Here is a 12711-nt window from a genome sequence, read left to right as displayed (position 1 = left end):
AGGACCAATGTGAAATTCATTGCTGCTCCTTGTGAAACCTTTGATTATTTAGTCAAATCGGGTTAAAAACTGTTGATTATTTCCAACAAAAAACATTAGCAGCTGGCCAATGTAAATAAGGCTGCATTAAGAAAGGGGTTCTTGCTTAAGCATCTTGAGAGTATATTTCCATGGCCCACATTTGGACCAATCACAAGTACCTCTGTATGGGAACATTACATGGAGGAAACAATGTTTCATGGGCACGTTTGCAACAGGATCCTAGACTTGTGTCCTGTGCACTGATTCATCAGCAGAAAACTGCAATAGATGACTCATCTTTCTCATCTGCTTTCTCATATGATTCCTTTAAAAGGTCTGTTTGTGAGCTCAGAGTATTAGGTTACACAAGGGCCCTAAGGCAGGTCTACCACACTATGGGAAACTCCCAGTGTAGCTTTGTTGTATTACCGGCTGTAGGAAATTCCCAAATCAAGCGGAAAAACCTTAGGACTAGAGTTGGTTGGGTAAAGAACAGCAACTCCAGATGAGAATGGCAAGTCTGAGTAAAGCGTGCAAAGGTGATGGGAGGCTATTTCTCCCGTGAAAAATAGCAAAAAACAACAACACACCCAACCCATGTGATATAGTGGACTTGGTGCATAGAAACGTGAAAGTTCAAATCCCCACTTGGATATAAAACTTGCAGAACCATAAAACTAATAATTGGACTGCTTTTCAAGTCTAATTCACTTCAAAGTGTTGTTATGAAAAGTTATGAAAATAAAATGGAAATATAAGGAAATGCACACGTGCTCTTGAAAGAAAGGTACATTTACAAATGTAATTAATTAATCTCTTCCAGTGTTCCCCCCTTTGAAGAGTTCATATATTCTGAACAAGATCCCCATTCATGGGACTGACTGCTAAGTTGCAAGCTAGACTAAAAAAAAAATTAAAACTTTGGCATAAGTAAAGGATCAACAAACACTTGTCTCTCTTTTTAAAGCCCCCCAACACTGATTGTGCACTGATGCTTGGCATAATAATAATAATAATAATAATAATAATAATAATAATATACGTACATGCCACCACTTTAATTTGTAGTACATTTTTTCAGATTATATGAATAAATTATACATTTTAGTTTTAGTGCTGATTGAGAGTGAGCAAATTAGTGCAGCTGCCGTCTGGTTTAAGAGTTTCCCATAGAGAAAGCGTGGTAGGGTGCTGGCAAGCCAGTGTTCACTTTAATTTTCTCTTGACAATTTTACTGATTTTGGACAGAAAACTGTGGCTTGAATTTAAGTTCAAAAACACAAACATGGGAATGGGGGAGAGGAGGAGACAATTTATTCAAGATTTGCCAGAGTATTATGAGGGTAAACCCAGATAATAGCTTATTTGCTTGAACATTGCTGCTTCAATACTTCAAAAATTGTATATAGATCTTCTGTAGGCAGTTTACTTTTTGTTTTTAATTTTAAAGGGATGGTAAAACAAATGTTCTCATGTGTAATATGTTACACATCGGTATGTTATGTATTGTCCTAGTAAGATGTATGTTCTCTCTGTTCATTACAATTCCTCTAGCCTTTCTTGCAAGGCCTAGTTTTTCTTTTAATGAGCATTCACACAGTCAGACAGGGGGGGGGGAGATGGGGGGGTGAACATAGTGCATTGATTTTGATTGCAGCATTATTCTACACTTGACTTATATAAAATAAAGAAGTCCATTGTACAGAGCACAGTAAGGGACGGGAGGAGAGAATCATTTCCCCCCTGTAATTGGACAGCAACTATAAAAGCTTGAATCAGTTGTAATAATAGAGACTGCAGTGCATGGAGGATTTCTTAAAAAAATATTTAGGGTTGGTTTTTTTTAGTGTGAAGTATGGGAAGGATAATTAAAAAACTGGGTATGGGCAGGACCAAGTGAGTTTGTGCAGTTGATTTTGCTTGTAATATACTGTATCTGAATTATTAGATGAATAACTGAATATTGCTTTGGACATGTAAAAGTCTATGGCCTATAGATGTCATACAAGACAATCATTTACATTCATTTTGTCTCATGTGCAGATAATATAACTGTACCAAGAACGGTACAGAATTACGGTTTCCATAACATCCGAGATGTCTGCCTGTGACAATATACATACAGTACTCCTTCCTGAAGAGAGACGTTTCTTGAGAATTTAGTAAAATTTCAAATGGTTTCAAGTGCTGCAGAACTGTGAAAAGGGAGAAATAGGTTGCTGTTGATAGCCATTGAGATGAATCTTTGGGCTAGTGGCGGGGTAGGGAGAGGAAGCTATGTGTTGTTGTTTAGTCATTTAGTCGTGTCTGACTCTTCGTGACCCCATGGACCAGAGCACACCAGGCACTCCTGTCTTCCACTGCCTCCCGCAGTTTGGTCAAACTCATGTTGGTAGCTTCGAGAACACTGCCCAACCATCTTGTCCTCTGTCGTCCCCTTCTTCTTGTGCTCTCCATCTTTCCCAACATCAGGGTCTTTTCCAGGGAGTCTTCTCTTCTCATGAGGTGGCCAAAGTTTTGGAGCCTCAGCTTCAGGATCTGTCCTTCCAGTGAGCACTCAGGGCTGATTTTCTTAAGAATGGATAGGTTTGATCTTCTTGCAGTCCATGGGACTCTCAAGAGTCTCCTCTAGCGCCATAATTCAAAAGCATCAATTCTTCGGTGAAGGGGACAACAGAGGATGAGATGGTTGGACAGTGTTCTCGAAGCTACAAACATGAATCTGACCAAACTGCGGGAGGCAGTGGAAGACAGGAGTGCCTGGTGTGCTCTGGTCCATGGGGTCACGAAGAGTCGGACACGACTAAACGACTAAACAACAACAATTTCTATAATTTAATCAGGTCTATATATACCATGGCTTCCAGTAAAGGACAAGAAAGAGGAATATGTATAAAAGTATGACTCTTGTTTTTTAAACAGAGGGTGTGGTTTCTTTCTTGGATACCTATCTAAAAATTAGTGGAATCTTATAGAATGTTGGATGAGTGCACTGAGATAACCGGTGCATGTGCTGGTGCTGTGCCATTGTTAGAACTATGGAGGTGTGGACCTCATAAGTGGTTGAATGGGAAAGCACTGGAGACCTCTACCAGCTCTTCTTAAGCTTTCTGGCTTTATTCAGTCCTAAAAACCTTGGTCCAGTACGTGGTCTGTTGGACTTAGAATGAATGCCAGATCCCATGCACCTTCATGCTGCACTTCTGGGGTCTTTTATATTCCCAGTTGTATATCCCCTTTTATATTATATTATCTCCAGATGTAAAAGTTTCCTGATACATCTAAACTGGGAATATGTGAGTTAAGCTCTTACTACAGTCCTGGCATGGAAACTGAATCAACCCATGATTTGCAATCCTGACTTGAAGTAGGAGCTTAAGTTGGTTTTCAGCTTCAGATGAAATAGAAACTGGGTTAAAAGTGAGAAAAGGTAAAGGAAAGAGGAGAGGTGGTTTTAGTCACAGTAGACCCATTGAAACTAATGGACTTAGTCATGCTTATTAATTTCAGTGGGTCTGCTTTGACTAAAACATCATTGAATACCCCCTCCCCCCAGCGCTTGTTTGTGGTCTAGTAAAGTATGGTGTAGTGGACCAAGATCATTCCATCTGAACCACACCTCTAAGTAAAACCAGTAGTTAAAGATTCAGTAGTTCTGTTTGCTATTCTCAGTGTGCCATCGCCGTCTGGTGAGGGTGATGAGCAGCCGGACTGCTAACTTCGAAGTAAGTCAGTTGTATACACCCCGAAGTTGGGAGGAGAGCTTGGGAGTTTTTGACAGCAGCATGGTGGGGTTCAGGTTGTTTGGTGGAAAGCCTTGGAGATGCTTGGCCACATTGTCAACCTTCTACACTGACCTTTCATTATCTGAATAGGGAAGATGAGCAGAGAATGGGGACAAGGAAGGTTGGTCACTGCTGCCTGAAAGCACTTGGTGTGCCTTCAGTAAGCATCATCTTAAGCCAGCACACCTACCAGTGCACCTACTTCTCTGCCAATCTTCTCTTGGGTAAAAGCTGTGTGGGCAGGAGATGGTGGTCAAAGAAGAAGGTAGTCAGGCATTTGACAAGTGCTTGTTCAGCAAGGCCAGCTGAAACTTTTGGATCTCTGTACATATTGATAATAAGGTCTATAAGTGGATTGTAACAACTATTGGAACTCAATTCATATGTGGTTGCTGTCATTACGTTGTAAATTTGGGGAAGTACATAATGTTGATAACAGCAGGGATGGGGAACCACCAGCAGTTATTGGACTCCGGTCCAATCAGCCGCAGCCAACATTCCCAGTGGTCATGGATGATGGGAACTGTAGTCCAGCAACATTTGGAGGGCCACATGCTCCCTCCCCCTGTTTGCAAAACTGTGTAGGGAATAGTTTTGTCTGTCCCTCCTTTCCTTACATGCCCACACCCATCTGATGCAAATTTCAAAACTCAAATCATTTTTAATGCTAGCAATTGCTTAAAATTCCAGAGTAATGAGTACTTGTGGCTTGGTATGCAGTGCCATAATCACATGGCTAGTTTGGATAATTATGTTGTATTGACAATAAATTTTAACTTAGACATGCTAAAACTATGGGTTAGGCTTGCGGTGGTTTCAAAGAGTATATTTCAGTCTTGATTTGGACTGTTATCAGCATGTTAAATTTGGAATATGCTTGGAAAAAATAGCCTCTCAACTAAATTAGCAGTATTAGTGCTTCCCCCACCCAAAAAAATATTTTTAGAAACTGGCATGTCAATACTGTTCTCTCTGTGATTTATTCATACAACTGCTGGAATTGGGCACTGGCATTCCAAGAGTTTTCAGAATTCTAGGAATTGTTTTTTTTTTTAAAGCTACTTTTAGGTTGTATCTTAGCTGGACATAGTGATTTGTTTTTGTTTGTTTTCTTTGAACTTTAAGATTTCTTTCAAAAATGTCACTTAGCAGAATGTTTGAGTATAAAAATTCCTATATAAAAATATTCTGTGTATAGATCTGATTTAACTTTTTCTTAGCTTAAATTGCAGTCATGTTGATCTTAATAAATTTGGGTGTTAGGTAGAGCTGCTGTTCTGTGTGTCTATGTATATACGGTAGTATATATATACAGCTGTCTGCATTTTTGGACTCTCCTTGGGAGTGTAGATAGCTAGTTGGGCAGTCATAATGAGCTCCTTTTCTTCAAAAAAATATATGTACTGCTATACCACTGAGCATTGGTATGGTTGTTTAATGACTGGATGGCCGAGAGAGACCAATATGAATATTATTAAGCACTTGATATTTAAGAAAAGCATGATAGGCAAGTAATTTTTAAATGCCTCCATGTTGTATGATTAACTTTGTAATAGCAGTAGGTTCATAGCTGCCAAGTTTTCCCTTTTCTCGCGAGGAAGCCTATTCAGCATAAGGGAAAATCCCTTAAAAAAAGGGATAACTTGGCAGCTATGAGTAGGTTTCTTGGCTTTTCCAATGTGTGTTTGTGTGGTTCACCATTAGACATGTGATAGATGGAGCATGTCTATTTGCCATACGTTAAAGGATGATGCTTTTAAATTGGCAGGCCTGATTTAATGATTACCAACTTAAATCATGTTCCCCTGCTGGAAGACAACACGGTCAGGCACAGTAATATACTTTGCCTGATTAGCTGCACCTGCTGACCCATCCCCAGGGCAAAAGAAAGGCCTTTCCCTACTGGTATAAATCTCAAATGATAATCGCTGTCTCCTTTTCTTCCTTCCTTTGCATTTTTTGTCTGCTTGCCTTACTCTTTTGGTTTGGCACATGTCTAAATATAAATGAGGTATATGAATGGCTGTGTTTTTTTGTTGTAGTTATGCATTTAGCAGATTTGGTAGATTACTGTCCTACTTTTTCTTACACTGTAGTTAAGTGCAGTTAAGTCATAGGAACTACTCATCCATAGTGCCATCATCTTGCCAGAATTCCACCTCATCTCACCATCGCATCCAGGCTATTTCTGTTATGGAGAAATAGACCTCGGTGCCATCAGCATACTGATGGTGACTTGTCCCCAAACACCAAATAACCACTTCTGTGACTTCATATAGATATTAAATAGCATTGCAGATAAGGTAGTGCTCTGCAGTACCTGGTAACACAGCTGCCAGGGAGTAGTCTCCCAATATAACTCTGGATATGGCCCCGAAGGTAAAATTGGAACCTCTCAGGGCTAGCCTAGTATGATACCATAGTTAATGGTATGAAAATCTGACAAGCAAAATAAGAAACAAGAACAAGGTTGCACTCCCTCTTCCTTGCTCTCTACAGGGGTCATCTCTCATGGTGACCAATGAAACCCAATCCCATGGCCAGGCCTCAATTCAGATTGAAATGGATCTAAATAGTCTGCATCATCCAAGAATGCTTGCAGCTGCCCCACCACAACCCTCTCCACCACCTTCCCCCAAAATCGAGTGTTTGTGACTGCAATACATGTTCCAGTCTAAGGGTTCTATAGCCAGTTTCAAGGCAGCAGGGAAGGAAGGAAGCATTAACCGTGCTCTGGACCCAACCAGTCAACCCTCCGCTAGATGTAGTAAGCCAGGAGGGACTGAGGTCAGAGGGCATGTGATCATACGTATTGCCGCCAGCACCTTATCTACATCATTTCTCAATTTCACTTCAGCCACATAAATTAACCTAGCACATTGGTTGTCAGTTAGTGGATTGGAACCCATTACCGGGTCACAGCCTGACCTACTACAATGCAAATGTATGGTACAAAAAAAGTAGGAAATGAATCCTCTAATCAGTCTAATGCATATTTGGGTTAAAGGTTGGCCACAGGGCTGAAACATTAAAGGCTACTGCTAGCATGTTCAAAACAGGAAGTCATACAAATCAACATTTTAAAAATATTGACAACAGTAGTACTATGACAACTTTAGTTTCACTTCTATAATGTAGTATTTTCACCAACAACAAAATTACAAAGTCCAAAATATAACATTTCCCTACAAACAGAACATGGGGAAGAAGAAACTATAATTATTCTCTTGTGACTTCAAACTTAGTTCAAAATTTCAACATATCTACACAAATAGGGAATGCCTTGGGCTGAAACTTACAAACCTGTTTGGAACTTTGAGCTTGCACATTCCTTTCTTGACTTATCACAAACACTATGAGGCATTGCCCTTTGTATGCCTGATGGCTTTTGTTTGACCTGCTCTTATTTAAAAAGTGGTGGGTAGTGGCAGACCTAGAGGCTACTTGTGGAAAAATGGGGTAAGTTGGGTAGGAACAGAGAAGTCCTAATGATAGGTCAGTTGATGGAGCATGAGACTCTTAATCCCAGAGCTGTGGGACCTATGTTGGGTGAAAGATTCCTGCATTGCACGGGTTGGACTAGAGTATCCTCATGGTCCTTTTCAATTCTACAATCCTATGATATTTACTACCACATCCCAAAATAGAGATACATCTATGCATATTACTACTTTATTTATTACTGTCCCTTTACCCTAAGGTCCCAGGTCTCATCCTCACCATATAATTAAAACACATTTGAGACAGATGGCTTTCCTCAAAGAATCCTAGGTACCTATCACAGGAGTACAGGTCCCAACACTCTTAACAAACTACAGTTCCCAGGATTCTTTGGGGGGGGGAAGTCATGTGCTTTAAATGTAAGAGGTAGATGCAGGCATCCCCAAACTGCGGCCCTCCAGATGTTTTGGCCTACAACTCTCATGATCCCTAGCTAGCATGATGAGTGGTCGGGGAAGATGGGAATTGTAGTCCAAAACATCTGGAGGGCTGAAGTTTGGGAATGCCTGTGTAGATGTGACCACAGTCTTTTGGACTGAAATTTGCTGTATCTTTATACCATATCTTTTTGTTCAAAACTATATAATAATATGAAAACATTCATGTTTCCCTTTCAGAAAGCTGTAGACAAAGAGCATGTTGTTGTTGTTGTTGTTGTGATGTAGCCATAATTGTGGTATGGCCACCCAGAATACTAAACCATGTTATCTTGCCATTTGCACCTAGTGGAACTTCTCAGATGCAGTGCACATAACTCACATAGAACACCCAAGCAACTCAGGAAAGCCTGGGCTTATCAGCTGCCAACATGTTCTGTTCTATGGGACATCCAACCAGAAGCCGGGATGGCTTTTGTAATTCCAAGCTGTCCCGGTCAAATCAGGACTGTTGATGGGTATGCCATAATAGTAGGTAGTGGATTAATTTCTTCAGGGCATGGAGGTAAGACATCATGAACGCTTCAACTACTGCAAATCAAGCTGGTCACAAAAGCATACTGGAGCTAGCTGAAAAGCTGGCAACCCCACTGTTCACACTGGTGTAAAGGAGCTGGCCTCTTTTTTTGAAGATGGGCTTCTTCAGTCATTGCTAAAATGCTTTTAAATATACTAGCCCTATAGACTTCATGTGTGCATACATGTATTATAGAAAAAACAACAACACTAAAATCCAGTTAGATACCTTACTGTGACCAAAAAAATATATCTGTTGATGGTGATAGATGATTGCAGGTCATGTTGAGCATGTTCAAGCCAATTTTTATCCCAATTTTTCATCCTTGCAAAAAATCTTCCTGGATTTTAGGCCTCTGTTTTGTTCAGTTTTTATTATGTTACATTTTACTCTCAAAACATTCACTGTCATTTCACTTATGAATGGCTGCTTAAAGATTTGTACTGGTCCTCACAGCTGCAACCCAGCTTATTGTGTCCTAGGAACATCATTAATGTGTTGTTTATTTTTCTCTTCCAGGTAATTAATGAACACATTTTTAAAAGACTGGCCTTAGCCAACTCCAATGGCTCTGATCCAAATGCTTATTCCAACACTGTGTGTTGGTGCATGTGCAAACTGTAATATTTTGGACAACTTCCCAGAGAAGTAGCATAGCAAATAATCTGCATTTTTCCTTTCTGTTTTAACAGCATAAACTCACAAGAAATTATTATTATTTTAGTAGCCCTTCACATATCACAGCAAATAGTCCCCATTACAGCACTAACCCATGATCACATCTCTGAAACCTATATATTTTCCTGTGCCCTTTCTGCTGTCACAGTCCCAAGGCCCACATGACTGTAACTACTTCCACACACCATCTTCTGACACCACTGGTTTCAGCCAACCTCTGAGTGGCTGAGAGGGACAGGGGAACTGCATTCATGACCATAGAGTCTGCTCCAGAGTCTTCTGTGAGAAACTGATGCTTCTGCAGATGGAGCATAGAAAGAAGGGTTGTCGCGAGAGGATTTTCCTGCTATGTCCTCAGATGTGTACCTTTGAATGTTGTGTTGAAATCTTCCTCCTTTCTTTGGTTCACCAAGGTTCTGGAGTGGCCTTGTGAGATGATGTACTTGTTTTTCTCAGTAAATATCTCAATTTGGAAAAAACGCCTTTCGATTTTCACTAATAAAACAATTTGTGCTTTTACATGCATGTGCACTTTCTAGTTACATAGAGGGCTGTTTTGTGGGAGTTTTCAAAGGGCTGCCAACTCCTGAGGTTTTGTTTGTGCGGAAAGCATGATTCCCACAAGATGTAGTGATGGCCACAAATTTGGATAGCTTTATAATAGGATTACACTAACTCATGAAGGATAAGGCTATGTTTTTACCTTCGCTTTTGGAGGCAATATGCCTCTGTATACCAGTTGTTTGGACTCGCAAGTGGAGAAGAGTGTTGTTGCCAGCTTTGGAAAGGCGCGTGGGCTTGGAAAATTCCATGCTCAAAATACCTGATAATGTAATTGTTTTATTCCTTATGTTAAACACTTTGAAGGTGTTGGTTTTTTTCATCCTCAAGCAGTATGAAGTTTTCATTAACATTTTTTTTTCATCATTGTTCTAAACTTTAGTTATAACGACGTGGACATTCTGAGGTATGTGGTGATATAATAGAAACTGCTAATATATTCACTGTATCGCTCATTAGTATTATGTTGTATAGTGCTTCTTTTGGGGCAGAGATGGGAGACAATGAATGAGAATGGGAATGGGCTTTAGTAGGTAAAAAATGGCTATGGCTACAGTTTGAGGGGAGGCAGGCAGGCAGGCAGTAGACAGGAAAATTTCAGTACCCTTTCCTACCTGAAATCATACCCATTGCCTCATGTTGCACAACTAATCATAGAATTATAGAGTTGAAAGGGATCCCCTGCAATGCAGGAATCTCAACTAGAATTCAACAAGTGGTTGGCCATCCAACCTCTTCTTTAAAATCTCCAATGAAAGAGGGTCCGCCACATACTGTAGGCATCCATTTCACTATTGAACAGTTCTTACTGCCAGAAAGTTCTTCTTGATGTTTAGTCAGAATCTCCTTGTAACTTGAAGCCATTGGTTCAGGTCCAAGCCTCCAGAGCAGGAGAAAGCCAGTTTGCTCCATCTTCCATGTGGCCCTTGATCATCTTGGTTGCCCTCCTCTCTGCACACATTCCAGCCTGTCAATATCATTCTTAAATTGTGCTGCCCAGAACTGGACACAGGACTACAGGTGTGGTCTGACCAAGGCAGAATAGAGCGGGACTGTTATTTCCCTTGACAGGGACACTATACTTTTGCTGAATAGCATTCACTTTTTTGCTGCTGCATCACACTGTTGACTCTTGTTAAGCTTGTGGTCTAGTAAGACCCCTAGTTCCTTTTTGCATGTGCTGGCAATCCACTGGGAATCCCCCTTCTTATATTTGTGCAGCTGATTCTTCCTGAATCTTAATTTGTCCCTATTGAAATGCATTTTGTTAGTTTTGGCCCAATTTTCTAATCTGTTAAGGTCATCTTGAATCCCAGTTCTATCTTCATCATTGGCTACCCCTCCCAGTTTGGTGTCATTTGCATGCCCTTAATGCCTTCATCCAAGTCCTTTATAAAGATGTTGAACAACAACAGGCCCACTTGTTGCCACTTTTTTCCAGAATGACAAGGAACCGCTAGTGAGCATGAAAAGAAGGCTGTACTGCTATTTTGTAGTTTCAACTTTACTCAGAGAGCAAAATGGCTCTTCTGTCTTTAAAAAATTTTTTTTTTGTTATCACAGATATAGAATACTGTCAATAATAACAGTACAAGAAAGTCAATGAAACATGCCATATCCAGTTCAAGGTATAATCAACAATACGCAAAAACAGTAGGCTAACCTTGGACAAACTGTGATTTTTAAAGTGTGCTTAAGTTTCTGTTTTGGCTGTGCCTAGTTCTAGTATTTTCACAGGACACCTTAGGTTTGCAGGAAACCATTGCTGACATTGAAGTGTAATAACAATTGGCTCTTAATGTTTTGTTTTCCTTACTTGCACCATAAGTCTCTCTTTGTGTGCGCGCACATGCATACAACATGAAAACTAGCCAAATAAAGCACTTCAAAAGTAACACATTCCAGAGCAATTACAATTTTTTTTTTTTACAAAGAGCCAAAACTTGCAATTCATAGGGAACTGCTGAGGTAGATTAAGGGTGATTTATTTTTCCTGATGCTGACCAGTAGATGAATATGAGCTGTTTTCAGTGCGAAAGCGCTGACAAGGGAGATAAAACAAATGTATTTAGGTTTGTACTGTGCTAGGCGTGGTTGAAGAGGTGCAGTTGTCTTTCTCTCCCTTCTTAAATAGAGGAGCTGGGTTTTTTTCTTTTTTGGAATGAGAGGAGGTGGGAGATGGGGACGTTCCACAGTGTTGTTTAGAAATCGGTGGCTTGGGCATCAGCTTCCTATAGCAGCAGGAGTTGGCTCGCTGCCATGCTTCTCCGGCTGTGTGCTTGAATGGGGCGGACTGGGGAACAGCTGTACCTAGCACTGGTGCAGTTCACTCTCTGCAAACAGGACCCTTTCACTTCCCTCCATGGAACAGTCCCAGGATGTTTTGCCTGAAAGGTAAGGGGACTTTTTGAAAGTTATGTGACTCGCCTGTATAGCTGTGGCTGGTTTTTCTCCTCAATCACAGCCCTCTTTCACAACTCTCAGAAGTTTATGAGAAGTTTAATCTTTAGTTTTGTTCTGGAGTCAGAGGGCAGCACAGATCTACATAAACCTTTGTGCTTTATTAGCAGGGAGAAGACTCATTCCTGCTTGGAATCCTTCGAATGCTATGTGTAATCCTTGCCCATACAAAAGAGCAAGCTTGCTCTGTAGGTTTCAATTTGCTGAGCATACCAAGCATTTGAAAAAAGCATTGTCTGTGTTGTAGGAACTTTAGGAACAATTTATTGGATGAAGCATGTGCACTGACCATGCTAGTTAATAGGATCTGTCAGACAATACCTTCATTTAATTATTTTCAAAACAGTATGAGGTCTAATGAATGCCTGGAGAGAATGATGAAATTTATTGTCATTATATAAATGCAAAACCAAACTATGCCAGTTATTTCTTTTCAGGGTGAATGTTGATAAGTGCGTGAGTGTGATCAAGGGCAGAGGCAACATAACTACAAGTTAGTTTCTTTATAACATTTGGGTCCTATTTTAGATTAAGTAGCACACACACACAAAGTATGTTCACCTTTCTAAAAAAAAAATCCTGCCCAAAGTACATGTGAATTTCCTTAGGCTTGGTGTTTCTGCTATTGGAATAATTCAGAGATGTGTAATTGTTAATAGAAAACAGTGGCTCTTCACTTTAAGTGTTTTGTTTTTTTGTTGATGTGACTAGAAATAAAGATAATAATTTTTACAATGCACTGAATTCAAAC

At 40.2% G+C, this 12711-nt stretch overlaps 1 protein-coding gene across 5 annotated transcripts in view; it reads left to right on the top strand.

Annotated features, from left to right (window-relative positions):
• Positions 1-12711, top strand: part of NHSL1 (NHS like 1) — a 136200-nt gene that overhangs the window by 45939 nt on the left and 77550 nt on the right. Inside the window, exon 1 of one of the 5 annotated variants that reach the window (XM_088666212.1) lies at positions 10685-11894. The exons of the other annotated variants lie outside the window; for them this stretch is intronic. Coding sequence (XP_088522338.1) covers positions 11879-11894 — 16 coding nt within the window. The 5' untranslated portion in view covers positions 10685-11878. Of the gene's footprint in view, positions 1-10684; positions 11895-12711 lie in introns of those variants that run through there. 5 annotated transcript variants of the gene reach the window in all.

The sequence above is a fragment of the Zootoca vivipara genome, chromosome 3 (assembly GCF_965207765.1).
Source record: "Zootoca vivipara chromosome 3, rZooViv2.hap1.1, whole genome shotgun sequence".
In the NCBI taxonomy this organism is placed as follows: domain Eukaryota; kingdom Metazoa; phylum Chordata; class Lepidosauria; order Squamata; family Lacertidae; genus Zootoca; species Zootoca vivipara.
The sequence above is the reverse complement of the archived record's forward strand: the minus strand, read 5'-3'. Positions and strand labels throughout refer to the sequence as shown.